This window comes from Heloderma suspectum, chromosome 7 (assembly GCF_057233095.1).
Source record: "Heloderma suspectum isolate Gila_16-S chromosome 7, 16-S_ref, whole genome shotgun sequence".
Classification (NCBI taxonomy): Eukaryota; Metazoa; Chordata; class Lepidosauria; order Squamata; family Helodermatidae; genus Heloderma; species Heloderma suspectum.
The window spans coordinates 33,507,259-33,525,689 of NC_139464.1; the positions used below are offsets into that span (position 1 = coordinate 33,507,259).

At 46.0% G+C, this 18,431-nt stretch overlaps 1 protein-coding gene across 6 annotated transcripts in view; it reads left to right on the plus strand.

Annotated features, from left to right (window-relative positions):
- TBXAS1 (thromboxane A synthase 1) overlaps nt 1–18,431 on the plus strand; it is a 353,264-nt gene that overhangs the window by 252,034 nt on the left and 82,799 nt on the right. For 5 of the 6 annotated variants that reach the window (XM_084809555.1, XM_084809557.1, XM_084809556.1 and 2 more), the window contains one exon: nt 12,698–13,012. The exons of the other annotated variant lie outside the window; for it this stretch is intronic. In XM_084809555.1, coding sequence (XP_084665681.1) covers nt 12,698–13,012 — 315 coding nt within the window. The remainder of the gene's footprint in view (nt 1–12,697; nt 13,013–18,431) is intronic. 6 annotated transcript variants of the gene reach the window in all.

Consider the following 18,431-nt stretch of genomic DNA (forward strand, 5'->3'; position numbering starts at 1 on the left):
CACTGTCCAGCCCAATCCTAAGAAGAAAACCAAAACATTTGGACATTTAGACGTCTGAATTCATAGGGATGGGTTTCCATGATTATGGGACTACATAAATATGAATTTCGGATTTTAGAACCAAGTAATGCAAGTCAAACTATATGTGACACTAAAGTTCCATAGATGGAGAACTTTTCCTTATAGAAAAAAAGCTGATGCAGTGGATGAGAGATTCAAAGTGGCACCATGGTGTGGAGAGAGGTTTTGAACCCTTCTTTAATTGTGCCATTTCCCCACTGAACTCCCATCCCCATCTCTTAAAATTACCAAATCTATTCCCATAATGCTTACCAGTATAGGCAAATAGCTGCTATGGGGAGGGCAATTTTCATGGCAAAGTAGCCACAGTTCTGATCTGGATCAGCCCCCTCGCCCCATACACTGCGTTTTGTAAGAGCAAAAAGGCATTGGTTGGGTTCACACAATCAGTGGGGAAAAACCATGCAGTAAAGATTGTCTTCCCTGGCCCCTTGCATGCCTGGCATTTGCTTAATTACCCGTGCTGCATCACGGGATGCTGTGTCTTCTGAACCCGGCGCACAGTGTGGTAGGGGTAGCTTCTAATCCACCCCACAACCCACGGCTTGTAGTAGGGGTTGTGGGGTGGGCTAAAAGCCACCCCCACTGTGCTGCATGCCAGGTTCAGATAACACAGCAAGCAGTGACATGGTGTGGGTAATTAAGCAAATGACAGGCATGTGAGCAGTACATGTAGGGGCAAGGGAAACAACCCAAGGTGCGTGGCTTCCCCCTGCAATTGTGCAAACCCAGCCATTGAGAGTTCCCGTCATGGAACTCCCATACCACAACTATTTTAACTCCCTAATCAACAGCTTATAAAGTTCTTTGATGTTGACCTTGTTGAGATAATCATATCTTGGCTTAATTATTAAGATAGGAATGACTCTTGTGCCTGCATGTGCAGCCCTTTTTTTTTCTTTCCTTCTTGGCACAGTGCCATTAAAGCCAGAACTCTTCAATTAACCATAGTTTCCTGTTTTGTCAGAACTGGGAAACTATGGTTACCAGATTTGAAACAGGCCAGGATCTTAAACCATATTTTGAAGTTGGTTAAAACAGAGGTAGGCAGCTTGATTCTCACAGGCACTAATGTACCCCAGGACTTCTTTCTTGGCACCTGTCAAGGTGCTCTACCCTTCCCACTTTTTTATTAACACATTTTCTTATTGGCAGCTGGGATCACTTCTAAGCAAAGCGAGGGCCTCCAGCTGCTGCCATCTTCATTTCCAATGAATGCCTCTGGCTGCATGATGGGGGCTCAGAGACATACTTGGGAAATGAAAGCAGCGGGCAGCTGCACACCAATGCTTTCCTCTGCTGCTCGCCCAGCCACCAAGAAAAAGAAGGGGAAAATTTTAAAAAGGCACTGAAAATTGTGGGTTCAAAGGAGTTGTTTAGTGTGTTGTGGCTCCCTTGTACACAGTCGTTTGGGCAGGTTACTTGTCCTTTGTGACTAGCCGTGCCTCCCATGGCAGCCATTTTGTGGTGGTGCCCATAACATTCTCTCAAATTGCTAAATGTGCCCACAGGCCCCAAAACATTGCCTACCCCAGGTTGAAGATCTTGGCTTGTTCCAAGACTGGTAACCTAGTTTCCTAGTTTGGATGTAATGGGAAACTATGGTTAACCGTAGACTCCAGATTTATGCCGAGGAGGGAAGGGGCATCATGTGCAGGCACAAGCCTCTTTCATATCTCAGTTTATTAAGCTCTGAGATACAATAATCTGAACTGGGCTGTTGGCAGTTCTTCTTCGTGGTCTCTGTGCATCACACATATGGGCTCTGTGCCTGCACGGAGCCTCAATTCGGGAAACTTTTAAAGGAAATTTTGGCAGGAACCCTTCCCCCACCGTCCAGTGCACATATTCCTAGTGGGTACCCACCTCCTCCCTCAGTTCTCTTCGACCTCCGTTGCATGCACCTTGTGGGGAACTTCTCTCTCTTTGTCTCTGGCAAAGTGACCTTAAAATATATAAAAAATGCTGAGTTTTTATTCAATCTTTTTCTCTTCTATCGTTTTTCTGTCTTTTTAGTTTTAAATTTTTTTGTTGTTCTGTTTGTGTCTCGCGCAATTGCCCTCACAGGCCTATGGCCCCTCGGGCGCCCTTCAAGAAGTGCACCTGTTGTGGGGCAGACACAGTCTTTGTCTTTTTTGCTTAGGGGAAGGGCATATTGTAGAAACCCTCCATCACTGCAATACCTTCTCTAAGCAAGCGAGGAAAAATCGCTTTGATCTTAAAGCCGCTTTGTGGAAAAAGACGTTAGAGTTGTTGAGGGCCCTAGCAAAATGGCGGAGGCTGTTGCTACTCAGCCGGTGATATAGGGGTCCAAATCCCCTGAACACTGTGCTTCACTGGGCACCTAAGACCCCCTCAACACCGGGTCAGTCTTTGGCATTGACATTGGCAAAAAGACTTTCAAAAAAAGCAAAGGTTTCGAAAAAGTCTGCCCTGTCAGCTTCTGAACGTAAGAAAACGAAGTCGGGCAAAGAAGTTTCTGACACCACTCTGGACCGAGTGAAAGCAATTCATTCAGAATTGTCACCTTGGGGGCATTTGTTACCACCAAAGGGCACACCGGTTCGAGATGAGTCTCCTGCTCCCATCCCGACAACACCTTGGGATCGACACATGGGAGTATAGACCTCAACGGCACAGCTGCCCATACCGACGTTGCCGCTTCTGTTGTCTCCTCTTCAGATGGTGTCGACAACACAGACGGAACCCCGTTTAACATCTACATCAGAGGGTGAGATTAGGGACCGTTCCCCTTTTCAGCCCCCTCCAGGTCTGCCTCAGCCGAGGCAGGAACTGTATGAACCAGGATGGGATAGGCGTCCATGTTCGCCTGAATCTGCATATTCCATGGCATTTTACCATAGGTCTTATGAATCGAGCAGACGTCATTGGTACCGAGATCACTCTAGGTCACCGCATTCTGAATGGGACAGACCTCAGTATCACTATCTTTCTTTATGACCAAGACAATGGGTTGAGAATGGTGACAGTGGGAGGCACTATTCTCCCTTGATGGAGCACCCGAGATGAGAAGAGAGGCGTCCTCGTCATAAGCCGTCTGCTACTGTATCGATGGCTTCAAAAGAGCCTTTACCGCCTTTGGCAGAATTGGTGCAGCCCTTTCCACAGGTTGGTCTGCCTCCTCCTGTGCATAGATCTCCTTTGATTTGACCTCTGGCACCAGAACAACAGGATCTAGTCCAAACCTTGTTTCAACCGGTGCTGCCTCCGACAGCTACAGTACCTCAACCAGCTTCTAAGTCACCACCACGTGTGTCGGAGACCGAGGGCTATGAGTCAGACTCATCTCGGTCGTCCAGACCATTGTATACTCTGGGGGGAACCAACAAATCCATTTCCCCCTTGGAGTTTTTGGGTCAATTTGCTGACCAGGTTCTTAGAACAGCACGAGCCCTGGGACTTGAAACTCAGCAAGTGGCACCTTCAGTCCAGGATCCTGTATTCGACATCATAAATATAAACGCACAAAGGCCGGTGGCTATTTTGTTGCTTCCTATTCTCAACAACACCATAAAACAATCATGGAATACCTTTTCCACTGTACCACTGGTATCGAAGCGGTTGGAGGGTATGTACCATCTGCAGGACTCTAATGCATAATATTTATTCAAGTACCCTGCACCTAACTCTGTGGTGGTGGAAGCTGCACAGGGCAGGTCAAAGAAAGCACATTCATCTCCCACCGATAAAGAGGGACAAATTTATTTATTTATTAATTAAATTTCTTAATCGCCCATCTGGCAGGTCACCTGGCCACTCTGGGCAGTGTACAATAATACAAACAGTTTAAAAACAATAACATTTCACATTAAAACATCATTTTCTAAAATTTCCCTAACCCACCCCAAATGCCTGCCTGAAGAACCAAGTTTTCAACGCGTGGCAGAAGCTCATTAAAGAGGGGGCATGGCGGAGTTCCCTAGGGAGGGAGTTCCACAGAGTGGGGGCCACCACAGAAAAGGCCCTCTCCCTCATCCTCACCAGCCTAGCTGTCCTGGCTGATGGGACAGGGAGAAGGCCATCTGAGGCTGATCTTTTCGAGTGGCCTGTTTGGTGTTGCTGGAGGCACTCCCTGAGATAGGCTGGGCCAGAACCATATAGGGTTTTAAAGGGCAAAACCAACACCTTGAATTTGGCCCAGAAAACAACTGGTAGCCAGTGCAACTCCTTCAGCACTGGAGTGATGTGATCACACCAGAGGCTGCCTTTAATCAGGCGAGCCGCCGCGTTCTGCACCAGCTTGATTTACTCGGCAGGAGACTTTACTCATCTGTTTCAATGGGTCTGAAAATCGCTAACTATCAAGTGGCTATGTTGGGTTACCAATTCCTCCTGTGGGATAAAGTGGGCAAGCTCCTAGATTTTTTGCCAGATGATAAAAAGGAGCTGGGTCGCCTTTTTCGAACTGAAGCTTTCAAATTATCGAGGCAGCAGATAAATACATCTCGCCATCAAACAGAGTATAACTCAAAGGTTCTGGTAAGCTCAATCGCTCTTAGATGCCATGCTTGGCTTCGATCCTCTGGCCTCTCGCAGGAAACAAGGGCGACAATAGAAGATTTACCATTTGACAGGCTGGGTCTCTTTAACTCTAAAACAGATGAATTGCTGGACACAGTTCAAAAGGCTTGGACTACAGCCCACTGGATGGGGTTCTTACCGCAACAACAGCACCAGCAACAACACCCTCAGTATTGACACTGGTACCAATCTTCTGCTCCTCGTTACCAACCATACAACACTGGAGTAGGTCAACAGCATCCACAGCCTAGCTGACAAGGAAGCCCCTTTCACCTTTCCAGATCCCGTGATTACTGTAGGAAACCAGACAACAGAGGTAAACGTTGTAAACTGCCAGTTCATCCTCTCAACCTTCAGACTTTGTTGTTTGAAACGCGCTTGGCGTGCTACCGTCATGCGTGGTGCCACATCACAACGGATGCTTGGGTGTTGACTGTAGTCTGAGAAGGTTATCGGATCGAATTCGACACCATCCCTCCACTTGGTACCGTGAAGGTTACCGCTCTGTCTATACCTCTTCTTGCAGAGGTTTGGATGCTTCTGGACAAAGGAGCAATCCAACTCGTACCAACCAACCAACTGATGGATGGGTTTTACTTCCGGTACTTCACGGTACCGAAAAGTGATGGTGGCCTTCGACCAGTAATGGACTCGAGGCAGATAACAGTTACATCTCACCTCAAAAATTCCGCATGGTTACACTGGCATCTATTCTTCCCCCTCCTCTCCTGAGGAGACTGGTTTGCCTCTATTGACCTCAAAGACGCTTACTTCCATATTGCAATAGAGTGTTCCCATCAGCTTTACCTGTGCTTCGCCATCGGTACTAATGCTTACCAATTCAGGCTTCTCCCCTTTGGCCTTGCCACCACTCCAAGGGTCTTCACCAAGTGCATGGCAGCCATATGTGCCCATCTTCGATTGAGAGGCATAGAAATCTACCTTTACATTGACGACTGGCTCCTGGTAGCTTCAATGAGGTTGCAACTTGTATGGCCTATAGAGGTGACTTGCAGTCTCCTCAACTCTTTAGGTCTATACATCAATGTGGAGAAATCTCAACTGACCCCTACTCAGAGGATAACATTCATAGGGGCACTGTTGAACTCAGAAGTGGGAAGAGCTTTCCTGCCAGTCACCAGGGTTGAGACATTAGTCGCCTTTGCCTCAAACATATTGGACAGCAAGTTTATGTCAGCATACAAGATTCAACGGTTGCTGGGCTTCATGGCAGCAGTAGTCGTGGGGTATGCACGGTTACGGATGAGGACCTTACAAGTTGGTTTATCCGTCATTTGAACAATGAGTTGGACACTCACTGAGTATGGCTAACGCTTCCACCACCAGTCAGGGACGCGCTGCAATGGTGGTTAGTACCGACCAATTTAAATCAAGTCCTACCTTTCCTCACTCCTTCTCCATCTGTGGTTCTAACGACTGATGCCTCCCTTTTGGGATGGGGAGCACATTGCCGAACTCTGACAGTGCATGGCAAATGGTCTCCCAGCAAAGCCATTTTCCACATAAATGTTCTGGAGCTAAGGGCGGTGTTTAAAGCACTGCACACTTTCGAGTTGGACTTGACGGGCAGGACAGTTCAGATAGCATCGGACAACACAACTGTGGTTGCATATTTGAACAAAGAAGGAGGAACCAGGTCACTGCAACTCGTGGCTCTAACACTCCAGATATTCGATTGGTGCATACCATGTCAAATAGCATTAGTGGTGATTGACATAGCAGGTGTGGACAATGTTCTTGCCGATCAGCTCAACTGAAATATGCTATTATCCCATGAGTAGGAAATGGACAGGATGGTTCTGTGCAGCCTCTTCCAGCAGTGGGGAATGCCACAGATCTATCTATTTGCAACACCAAACAATGCAATCTGTCATCGTTTCTGCACCAGAGCGGGACAGGGCAGGACTTCCATGGGAGATGCCTTTGTTTTTGCTTGGGTCAGGATTCTGTTTTACATTTTTCCTCCCTTCCCACTTATGACTCTGGTTCTGGAAAAAATTGCGAAGGACAGTATGGCTTGCATCCTGATAGCCCCATGGTGGCCACATCAGCCTTGGTTTGCTCCTCTGATGCAGATGGCCCAAGGTCAATACCAGCGGCTACCATTGGCTCTGTCTCTCCTCACCAGGGAGTGTGGTTGGATTCGACACCCAGATCTGTCCACTCCTCGCATGACAGCTTGGAGAATCAGGTGACTGACAGTCCTGTGATTCCCCATGGGGTGCAGAGGATACTTGACGCTGTGCGTAAACCATCTACGCAATGTTCTTATTCAAAAAAATGGGCTACTTTTGTGGCATTTGCTCGACAGCAGTCCTTCCATCCCAGACAATGCTCATTGCATCACGTCCTGCATTTCCTTGTTTTGCTTTTTGAGAAAGGACTCGAACTTTCCTCTCTTAGGGTTTACTTATCAGCTGTTTCAGCATTTCACCCTCCAGTTGAGGGTTTTTCAGTTTTTTCACATCCGACTGCAGAAAAGTTCTTGAAGGGGATTAGGAATTTAGTGCCTCCACTAGACTCTACGGTACCGAGCTGGAGTCTATTGGTTGTGCTAAAAGCATTTTCTACGAAACCATTTGAGCCTCTCGCTACTGTGGACTTGCGCTTACTTGCTTGGAAGGTGGCATTTCTGGTCGCTATAACATCTGCATGATGTGCTAGTGAGCTCTGTGTGCTCAGGGTCGACCAGTCATATCTTCAATTTCATCGAGATAAGGTGGTGCTTCGACCTGACCCAGTTTTTCTTCCAAGGTTGTTTCGGAGTTTCATTTAAATCAGGACGTTGTGTTACTGGCTTTCTTTGCCTCCCCATCTACTCCTTCAGAATCGACCTGCACACACTTGATGTGCGTTGTGCCTTGGCCTTTTACAAGGCGAGGACTGAACAATTCCGACTGTCGCCTTGTCTTTTTGTCTATTATGACAGTAAGCGGAAGGGTCAACCTCTGTCCGTGCAACAGCTTTCTTCCTGCATTATCCAGACTGTTGAGCTTTCGTATGAGTTGACTGGACTCAAGCTTTCTGCCCCAATCAGAGCTCATTCCACTCATGCTATAGCGACATCTGTCTCGTTCGACAGAGGGGTTTCTATTCCTGAGCAATGTTGTGCAGCTAAATGGTCGACACTGTCCACCTTTGTCAAGCATTACAGATTGGACATTTGGGCGAGAGCCGACTGTGCCTTTGGTCGTGCCGTCCTTTCATCAATATTGTAGTAGGACACCAACCCACTGCTTTTGTAGGTAAGCTTGTTATTCGCCCATATGTGTGATGCACAGAGACCACAAAGAAGAAAGACCGGTTGCCACCTGTAACTGTAGTTCTTTGAGTGGTCATGTGTGCATTCACACAACCCACCCACCATCCCCACTTCAGTGTCATACTCGAGTTCAGTGTTGGGTACCAAAGTGCACACTTCTCTTGCTTACGAGGCTGCAATGTCAGTCTCAATGAACTGAGGGAGGAGGTGGGAACCCGCTAAGAATATGCACACTGGACGGTGCGGGAAGGGTTCCTGCCAAAATTTCCTCAGCTTTAGAAGTTTCCCGAATCGAGGCTCCGCGCAGGCACGGAGCCCATATGTATGAATGCACAGATGACTACTCGAAGAACTACAGTTACAGGTGGCAACCTGTCTTTATTGCCACATGGCTTCAGAAATAGTGGTCTTGCACATTGCTATGCGGATTTTGCAAGAGATATTGCTAGTGGATCATGCCTTCTTTTTTGTAAAATGAAAACAACTGTAGAAACACAATTCCTTGATATTGCTCAGGTATTGTTAGAGTGTTATCCTGCCATCACAGGACACAATAATATGGCACTGCTTACTTCATCACCATGGCATATCCATGCAGGATGTTTGGAAATAATGCAGTTCCTCTGGGGAATTTTTTTTGCAGGGCTTGGGAATGGCCAACACAATGAATTCCCCACAATTTAAATGTAAAGACAACAATTGGCTGTGGTGACCTGCAAGTAACTTATTGGATGTCTTTTTTCTTCTAACACTTAGCTAACTGCAAAGCCAAAGCACAGTATGTTAAATATTCCTCCTCCTTTATTTTTCACTATTCCCATGTCAATGATCTGATGAAGTCTTTTGACATATATCATGAACTATTCCGTTTGTGCTCTTATTTCATTTGCCCTTTGCCTCTGCCTTCACCCCTCCCTCCATTTTATTTCCTTTCATGGCTCCAGGAATAGAATTTAAAAGATCTCCCTTGATCGTAAAAAAATAGTAATGCAGATTAAATTATTTTAAAGAAGCATTCTGGCGTTGTTTTTCCTTTCCAGTCTGTAGCATCTCAGAGCGTGGACACTTCTGCATCTCTTTTTCTGCTCGGTCAGATTATGCTGGTATTTGAGGAATTGAAAATATATGTGATACCATAATACAGTTAACCCTAGGTTGCAAAACAGACAACCCAGAGTTAAACAACCTAGAGTTAACCCAACAACAAACCATGGGTTAACTGCATTGTTTAACCCTTAACCGCTAAACAACCCAGAGTTTCTGGGTTTGCACATCATGAAACTCCGGAATGGGGTGTTCCTGTGTTGCTCACTCACCCACTCCTGCGCATTCACAGACACCCCATGGTTAGATCATGCAAACTTCGTCTATATGTCCAAACCAACTTTAATAGAGTGATGTCAAGTAGAGTTTTGGTGAAAGTCACCATTTTCAAGGATGTATATTCCACACTTTAGGAACTCTTCAGTACGAAAAATGGATGATGCGTTCTGTTGCAGTCCATGGCAAAAATATGAGGTGACACCTTTGTAGTACACGTAGAATATCAGGAACATTTGAAGCAATAGCCAGGATCTAAGAGTCAAACTATCTGTTACACTATTTATTTATTTATTTATTTATTTATTAAATTTATTAATCGCCCATCTGACTGGTCACCCAGCCACTCTGGGCGATGTACAACCCACCATAAACAATTTAAAACAGTAAAATTTTACCATAAATTTTTTTTTAAAAAAAAATACCCTAACCCACCCCAAATGCCTGCCTGAACAACCACGTTTTTAATGCACGACGGAAGCTCATTAAAGAGGGGGCATGACGGAGTTCCCTAGGGAGGGAGTTCCACAGAGTGGGGGCCACCACAGAGAAGGCCCTCTCCCTCGTCCCCACCAGTCTAGCTGTCCTGGCTGATGGGACAGAGAGAAGGCCATCCGAGGCTGATCTTGTTAAGCGGCCTGTCTGGTGTTGCTGGAGGCGCTCCTTAAGATAGGCTGGGCCGGAACCATATAGGGTTTTAAAGGTCAAAACGAACACCTTGAATTTGGCCCGGAAAACAACTGGTAACCAGTGCAACTCCTTCAGCACTGGAGTGATGTGATCTCGCCGGCGGCTGCCTTTAATCAGGCGAGCCGCCGCGTTCTGTACCAGCTGCAGTTTCCGAACCGTCTTCAAGGGTAACCCCACGTAGAGCGCATTACAGTAGTCTAAACGAGAGGAGACCAGGGCATGTACTACCGATGGGAGCAGATGGTCGGGAAGGTAGGGGCGCAGCCGCCGTATCAGATGGAGTTGATACAGCGCTGTCCGGCTCACAGCTGACACCTGAGCCTCCATGGACAGCTGGGAGTCCAAAATGACCCCCAGGCTGCGGACCTGGTCTTTCAAGGGTAGCTGTACCCCATTCAACACCAGGTCAACATCCCCCAGCTTCCTCTTGTCTCCCACCAAAAGTACCTCGGTCTTGTCAGGGTTGAGCTTCAGCTTATTCCTCCCCATCCAGCCACTCACCGTCTCCAGACATTTGGACAGGGATTCTACGGCCAACCTTAGTGAAGATTTGAATGAGAGGTAGAGCTGAGTGTCATCCGCATATTGATGACACTGCACCCCAAACCTCCTGATGATAGCCCCCAGTGGCTTCACATAGATGTTAAATAGCATCGGGGAGAGGATGGAACCCTGTGGCACCCCACAAGTAAGTGGCCACAGGTCCGAAACCTCCTCTCCCAGTGCTACCCTCTGGTACCTGCCAGAGAGGAAGGACTGGAACCACCGCAATACAGTGTTTCCAATGCCCAACCCCTCCAGGCGGTCCAGGAGGATACCGTGGTCAACAGTATCAAAAGCCGCTGAGAGGTCGAGGAGAACAAGGAAGGAGCATTCACCCCTATCCAGAGCCCTCCTCATATCATCCACCAAGGCGACCAAGGCCGTTTCTGTCCCATGCCCAGGCCTGAAGCCCGACTGAAATGGGTCTAGATAATCAGTTTCTTCAAAGTGTGCCTTCAACTGCACCGCCACCACCCGCTCAATCACCTTGCCCAAAAATGGCAGATTTGAGACTGGGCGAAAGTTGTTCAGAACTTGAGGATCCAAGGAGGGCTTCTTTAAGAGCGGTCTTATCACTGCCTCCTTGAGGCTGATGGCATCACTCCCTCCTCAAGGGAGGCGTTCACCACCGCCTTGATCCCCTCACCCAGTCTCTCTCTGCAGCTCATAATGAGCCAAGATGGGCAAGGATCAAGTAAGCAGGTGGTTGGCCTTACAGATGAAAGCACCTTGTCCACTTCATCAGGAGGAAGAAGCTGGAACCGATCCCACAAAACCGGTTTGCCACAGGCCACCTCTTGCTCACTAACTGTATCCACAGTGTGCAGAGTAACACACCTAATCTGATCAATTTTATCTGCAAAGTGCCTTGCCAAAGCCTCACAGGAGGCCTTAGAATGCTCCAGTGGTTCCGGAGCCACAGGACCGACCAGGCTCCGGACCACTTGGAACAGCCTCCTGGGGCAGCACTCTGCAGACGCGATGGAGGCAGCATAATATTCCTTTTTACTAATCACATAGCGTGTAGCTGAGGCTTATCTTTTGTTTTGTTTTTTACTCTAGTGTAGCCCCAATCCAGATCTGAACCACCATGCTCCATGAGGGGAGGATTAAACCTTCCTCCAACACTGTTTTTTTCCTGAAACCTGCCCTGCAGCAGGCTGAAGAAAAGTAAAGGCTCTGTTGGTGGGGGTGGTCTTTTCTGAGGGCTTGGTGTGGGTGATGAATGCAAAGTGTGAAGGAGGAGCTCTATGTGTAAATTCTGGGCATAGGTTCCTAACCTGTACAGATGCCAATGAGTGCTAATGTGTTAACCAGTGGTGGCAGTGCTTTGGCATTGAGACATCCCTCTTCACGGTTCTGATTGGCCAGTGAAGAGTATGCCTTGAATGGCTTGACTGGGTTAGAGCCTGGGCAGGAGGAAGGCCTCTGCATATTCTGTATGCCCCATGCCCTTTGTATAGGACTAGAAATCCCAGGTGTGATATATATCAGCCTTCCCCAACCCAGTGCTCTCCAGATGTTTTAGACTACAACTCCCAGCATTCCTGACCATTGACAGTACTGGCTGGGGCTGATGGGAGTTGAAGTCCAAAACATCTGGAGGGCAGCAGGTTCAAGAAGGCTGGTGTATACCAAAAAGGACAGCCTGTGTGCATCTAATTTACTGCCCTTTTACTTGACATACCTTGCCTGGGTAATGTGGAAGTTTCATGAGTCAAAGCTTTAGCAAAGCTTTAGCAATACTTAAAATGGCAGCATGAGAACCACTGGGGAGCGGACTGTTTAATCCTTTGCCTTTCTTCTGCGTACCTGCTCAAAATTGCCTTCAGCTGCTGTTCTTCCCATGGGAGAAGAGATACAAGGTCCCTGTATCTTTTCCCCGCAGGTGGGAAAGAAGCAGGAGGAGAGGGATTTGCGAGAACAAACAGAAGAAAGGGAAAGCATTAAGCAGCCCCGCCCCCGCCCTCCAACTAGTCCTCTGCTCTCCATTTCAGGCTGCCTGGGCTGCTTTTCAAAAATAGAAAACTGGCCATTCGATTCTGAATAGAGGGAAAATACCATCCAGCCTATATGATAAAGGCCAGCATGGGAGTAATCATCAAGCAGTGCCTAAAATAAGGCTTGTCCCTTGTTCTAGAAAAGACATTTCATGCAGCTGTGTCAGAGCAAATGTCTGTCCACATGCTCCTTCACTTATTGTTCACTTACTAACTCCTTTCACTATACATTTTACAGAGACGCAGGGACTTCCTCCAATTGATGCTTGATGCCCGAAGCTCTGCTAATGACACTATCATGGAACATTTTGACATGGTCAACCAAGCTGACCCTTGCACCCAGAAAAGCAAGACAGCTGCCAGCAAAGGCCTACCTAAGAAGCAGCAGAAAGTGTTGAGTGATGATGAGATAGCTGGCCAGGCCTCCTTATTCCTGATTGCTGGCTACGAAACCACCAACAGCACCCTTTCCTTTGCCACTTACCTGTTAGCTGTCAATCCTAAGTGCCAGGAAAAGCTGCTGCAAGAGGTAGATGAATTCTTTTCCAAACATGTAAGTAGACAAGCTGCTTGCTTTTAAGCTTTCATACATAAAGGGGGTGGGGTGGGTGGAAGGGAGGGATTCTTCAGCCAGAGAGAGTAGAATGTACTTGACAAAGTCAACTGCAGCAGATTATCTAAAACAGGAATTATAAACTCAGTGTGACAGCTAATAAAATGCAGATGCGAGTCAAAATCAAGCACTGACCAAAGCTGTCTGTCCTATCTGGGCCCATATTCCATATATGCTGTGAACTTTTACATAAAAGGAAGTGACGTGACTAGTGGCCTCTTCACCTTCTTAGGTACCCTCAGCCCAAATGAATCAGTGACTGGTGTACTTCTGGGTGGCTTGTGATATGGAGGGTCTATCTCACTGTTGGGGACAATGCTTTTTATAATTTCATGGGCTAGTGACAACTCTCTGTTGAGTACCTTTATTCTGACATAGGTACATAGGAAAATGACTTATACCAAGTCAGACCACTGATGCGTCTAGCCAGTATTGTCGACACTGAGTCGCATCAGCAATCCAGCCCTACTTGGAAATGCCAGGGGCTGAACCTTTTGCATGCATCACGTGTGCTCTACCACAATGTGCTCCACAATCCTTCCCCTAGTAGTGCAGCCAAGGATGGACCTTGTGGACACAATCCTTCAGGACAAAATGGCAGCTGAATAAAGTTCAAAGCAAGATCCACAGGTAAGGCAACATATATTGAAACATGCAAGGTGTATCACAGTTGATCATAAAATTAAATAGAAAAGAAGCCTTTCATGAGTGCTTTAACTGTGCACTGTCTCCTTAAGTACAACCCGATCTCAGTCCCTCCCTCCCCCCTCACTTTTCCCTTGAACTAGGAGAAAACCCTGCTGCAGGCCCGTGTTTCAAGCCCTGTCCAAAAGCTGTATTTAACCCTGTTTAAAATAGAGGTGTTAGCTATTAATGCCTGTGTAGAGCTTGAATCCAGTAGTCATAAGAACATAAGAAGAGCCATGCTGGATCAGACCAAGGATCCATCTAGTCCAGCCTTCTGTTCACACAGTGGCCAACCAGCTGTTGACCTGGAACCCACAAGCAGGACACAAGTGCAGCAGCACCCTCCCACCCATGTTCCCCAGCAACTGGTGTACATAGGCATACTGCCTCTGATACTAGAGGCAGCATATAGCCATCAGAGCTAGTAGCCATTGATAGTAGTTAACAAGAAACACTGGTATCGCAAAAGGAATTGGATTTGCGAGGGTGGGGGGCAGCTTTCTTACCTTCTCCTCTAGTACTTTTAAGTCAACGTACCAGGATAAAATACCAAAAGTGATAGTGGCAAGGTAGAGCAGTCAAGCAGCTCCTATTTCCTGCAGAGCCATCATCACCAAAATGTTGCTTTTGCCCTCTTACTTTGCTAACTCTGTTCACTTCAGAGCCTGGGTTACTTCATGGTCCATTCTAAATTGTCTAGACTCAATCCTCTTAACCCCAAATCAGTCCAGATATTTATTTGAATTTCAATCTCAGTGCTGGATACTAACATGGCTTGCATTTCAGTGAATTAATATATGGAATTGAGCAGTAAACTTATTCCTGTTTGGGACCAGAGCCAAAATTCAGACCAGTAGGAGAATGCTCACTGCATGAGATCCACAGCTAGTCATAGACTGCATTCACATGATCAGGGGATAAGAGAAGCCATCGTGGCTTCTCCCCCTGCCCCTGCACATGCCAGTCATTTACATAATTACTCTTGCTGCAGCTCAGGTTGGCATGTAGTCCCAGCCTCCGACCCCCTGCCATGCCGCACTGGGTTTGGATGACACACCAACCCTCTCTGCAGCACGGGTAATTATCTGAACAACTGGCACGCACACGGCACGTGCAAGGGCGGAGGGAGAAGCCATGATGGCTTCTTCTACCCTGCTATCATACGCACCTGGCCTGTTGACAGGACCACTAAAACTACCCGCTATTTCAGCCTTCCTGAAACTAATGTCCGGATATTTTGGACTATAATTCCCATTGTCCCTGATTATTGCCCATGCTGGCTGGGGCTGATTGGAGGTATAGTCTAACTAAAGCATCTGGAGGGCGCCAGGTTGGGGAAGGCTTTTCTATTTGAACTTGGGAAATAATTCAAGAACTAGGAAGGTAGGGACGAAGTCAGTCCATTGTTCTGTCTTGCTCAGTATAGTTTTCTACAACTGGTAGTGGCTCTCCAGGGTTTCAGGCAGGAGTCTTTTCCAGCCCTACCTGGAGATGCCAGAGATTGAACCTGGGACCTTTTGCATGCAAAACATAGAATCATAGAATATGTGCTCTGCCACTGAGCTACAGCCTTTACCTTTGTACTAATCTAATGATTTAAATGAAATACAACCTCTGGGAACTGGAAGCAATTTATACAGATCCCTACATTTTTCCCCCATGGGAAGAAAAGCAGCTTGGAGGGTTGTTGAGTGGGAAACAGCCCAGGGGGGAAAAGCTAATTTTCCACTCAAATTTACATCCTCCTGTGGACACTTCTCATGTATAAATTATATCTCTATTTCTATCTATCATCCATCTATTCTATCTATCTATCTATCTATCTATCTATCTATCTATCTATCTATCTATCTATTCTATCTGTCTGTCTATCTATCTATCTATCTATCTATCTATCTATCTATCTATCTATCTATCACTGTTGCATATCATGTAGTGCTTGGCCATAAATTCATGATGTTACTGGGAAAAGAGAAAGAAAATTGTAATTTTACTCAGCTTGGACTAGTGGAAAAAAAAGGCTAGGGCTGGAAGCTTTAGTCCTGGGTGGGGAACCATTTTTGGATTCAGGGCTAAACTGGGTCCAGGTTGGGACCTCAGGGGCTGCATACCAGCAGTAGGCAGGGTCACAGGCCAAGTGATGAGAGAGGAGTCTGCAAATGGAAGATAGGTTCCTGCGCCGAGAGACGGATAAGCCCTTTCCCATTGGTCAGTGCTGAGGCAGGGGAAAAAGTTTATCTCCAATCTGCAGCAGATCAGCAATAAGCCAGTGCTGAGGAAGGGAAAGGGGATTATGTCTGATCTGCTGTGGATCAGAGATAAGCCCATTCCCCTCTCTCAGTGCTCTGGCTGAGGAAAGGGGTGGGCCTGGAGGAAGAAGCTTAGCCACCTGGATGGGGCACCCCCATGGACCATATTCACCCCGCAGGCTGGAGGTTCCCCATGCTGGCTTTCTTCTGTTTAAACTGTTAGAAAATTCAGGTTTTACTCCAATAGTAAAATTATTAATATATTAATTAATTATTAATTGATTTTATTATGTTAAATATAATAAATATTAATTAATTATAAAAGATTAGATCAGAGCCATGCCACCTAGGGGCATACCACTTTGCCTGGTAAAATATCCCCACAGGCAAGCCCTTTGATAAATTCATCACACAATCCACTCTTTATATAGCTTCCCACATTCCAGTCTTTATGTAATGTGTCGTGGTGGCTGGTGTCCACAAAAGTAAGGGACAGCACGGTGCATGTTCCCTCATGGCTTTAATACCACAGGTATTGTGTCTGAAAGAATATTCCTTAAAGAATAGCACTTTCCCTTCCACATAGTTCTCAGCCAACAACGAAAGGCAGCAGTATTTGTTTTGGTGCATCAGCTCACCTAATCAAATATTTTATATTTTAAGCTGTTTTTATGCAGTGAATCCCCATAGCAGAATAAGCTGCTTTCCCCTAGCATTAGAGAAAATGCAAGTGATAGTTGCAGAGACACTGCTGTCAAGAAACTACCCACAACAATTTGCATGTATTTGGTGCCTTTCATGAAATCTCTCAAGGCACTTTACACTCAGAAGTTGGCAACTACAGAGACTAAGCTTTGCTAAGCAAATATGCTGACAGAGAAGGCTTGCATTTATCAAGAGAGAGTGCAAGATAAATAGAATTGGAAAAAGAATTCCACAGGTGAAAGATGCTATGGCACATCCAACGCGCCCACACACACACTTACTGAAAACAACTGCAGCCAGTGGAAATCATTTTGCTGTCAACGTTGTTAAAAAATAAAATAATAATTGAGCCATTTTGATTTCTTTATTTGTGCAAGAGAAGTATGTTTCAGAACCGCTGGTGCCAGCAAGAGGTTTTGTAACTTAAAAATAAAGGAATCCTTTCACAGGGTAAACAAATGTCAGTCTCTACTTTCCTAGCGATATCACTGGTTAGCCGCATTTAAATATTTGCCTCTATCTCTGGGAAGGTTTACATTTCAGGGCTGAAGATTGCCAGAACTGGAGAAGAAAAGTGTCTCTCCTAAGTCCCCCTCTAGTCTTATTGGCAGGAGGAAAGTATATTCTGGCTGTTGGGATGAATAGTGAAGTCTCAGAGATGGGTTTTGACTGGCAGATATTTCTACTGTTACCTTCCTATCACCTTGCACAGTTGTACACCTTCCATAGTATTTGCTCTTTCCAGTGTTATCCAAACCAGTTTACCCCACTTAGAAAACAAAAGGCTTGTGTGAATTCAGTAATGCTCCATCCAAGAAAATGCATGCTCACTATAAAAAATTACTGAGTCAGGGAGAGTATTGCAAAAGTATAAAGGCATATTTGTAGGTTGATTCTATACATGCTTACATATGTTCCACTATGCTCAGTGGGCTTATGCATAAGTAAATATAAAAACATATTTCTAGCCTGATCCTGTGCATATTTCTGTAGACATTTATCCCACTATATTCAGTGGTGCTTAGTAAATATGCGTAAGGTTCCAGCTTTGTTTTCTTAAATGACTGTACAATTCTCTCAGATTTCTAGGAAGTGTGGGAAATTAGATATTTTAAGATATACCAGTCTTCCTCAACCTTGAACTCCCCAGATTTGTTGGATTTCAACTCTCATCAGTCCCAACCAGCATGGCCAACAGTCAGGAATGCTGGAATTCATAGTTCAAGACATCTGGAGGGCACCAGGTTGGGGAAAGCTGCTTTATACTCTCCGTCTGGAGGAGTGATATATACATTTTCATTTTCTGACTTTTTTTTTTTTTTAGCAATCAGAGTATCTTGGATTACACGTGTACAAATTGTAAACTTTTCAGGTGGTGTAGAAATACCTTAGACCTTTTGAAGTGTGCTTTGAGTCTCCCATTTTGAGGGAGATAAATTCAAATGCCCCATTTTCAGATTATCCTAGTAGTTGGGATGTTTCAGCTCTCTAAGTCATACAGACATATCCTAACACTGTTGTTACCCACATATGAGTTAGTGAGAAAATTAATCTGTCAGTCTGGCCAGAGCATTTTTACTTAAGTATCATTGGCATTATCCAGTGGTGTCATTCTGCAAACTCAAATAGTGCTAGTGGAGAGCCTCTGAAACTTTCCGTTTTACAAGCAGTCGCCCATTACGCTTGCACAATGGGTTGTGCAAGCAGTTGCGCTACCG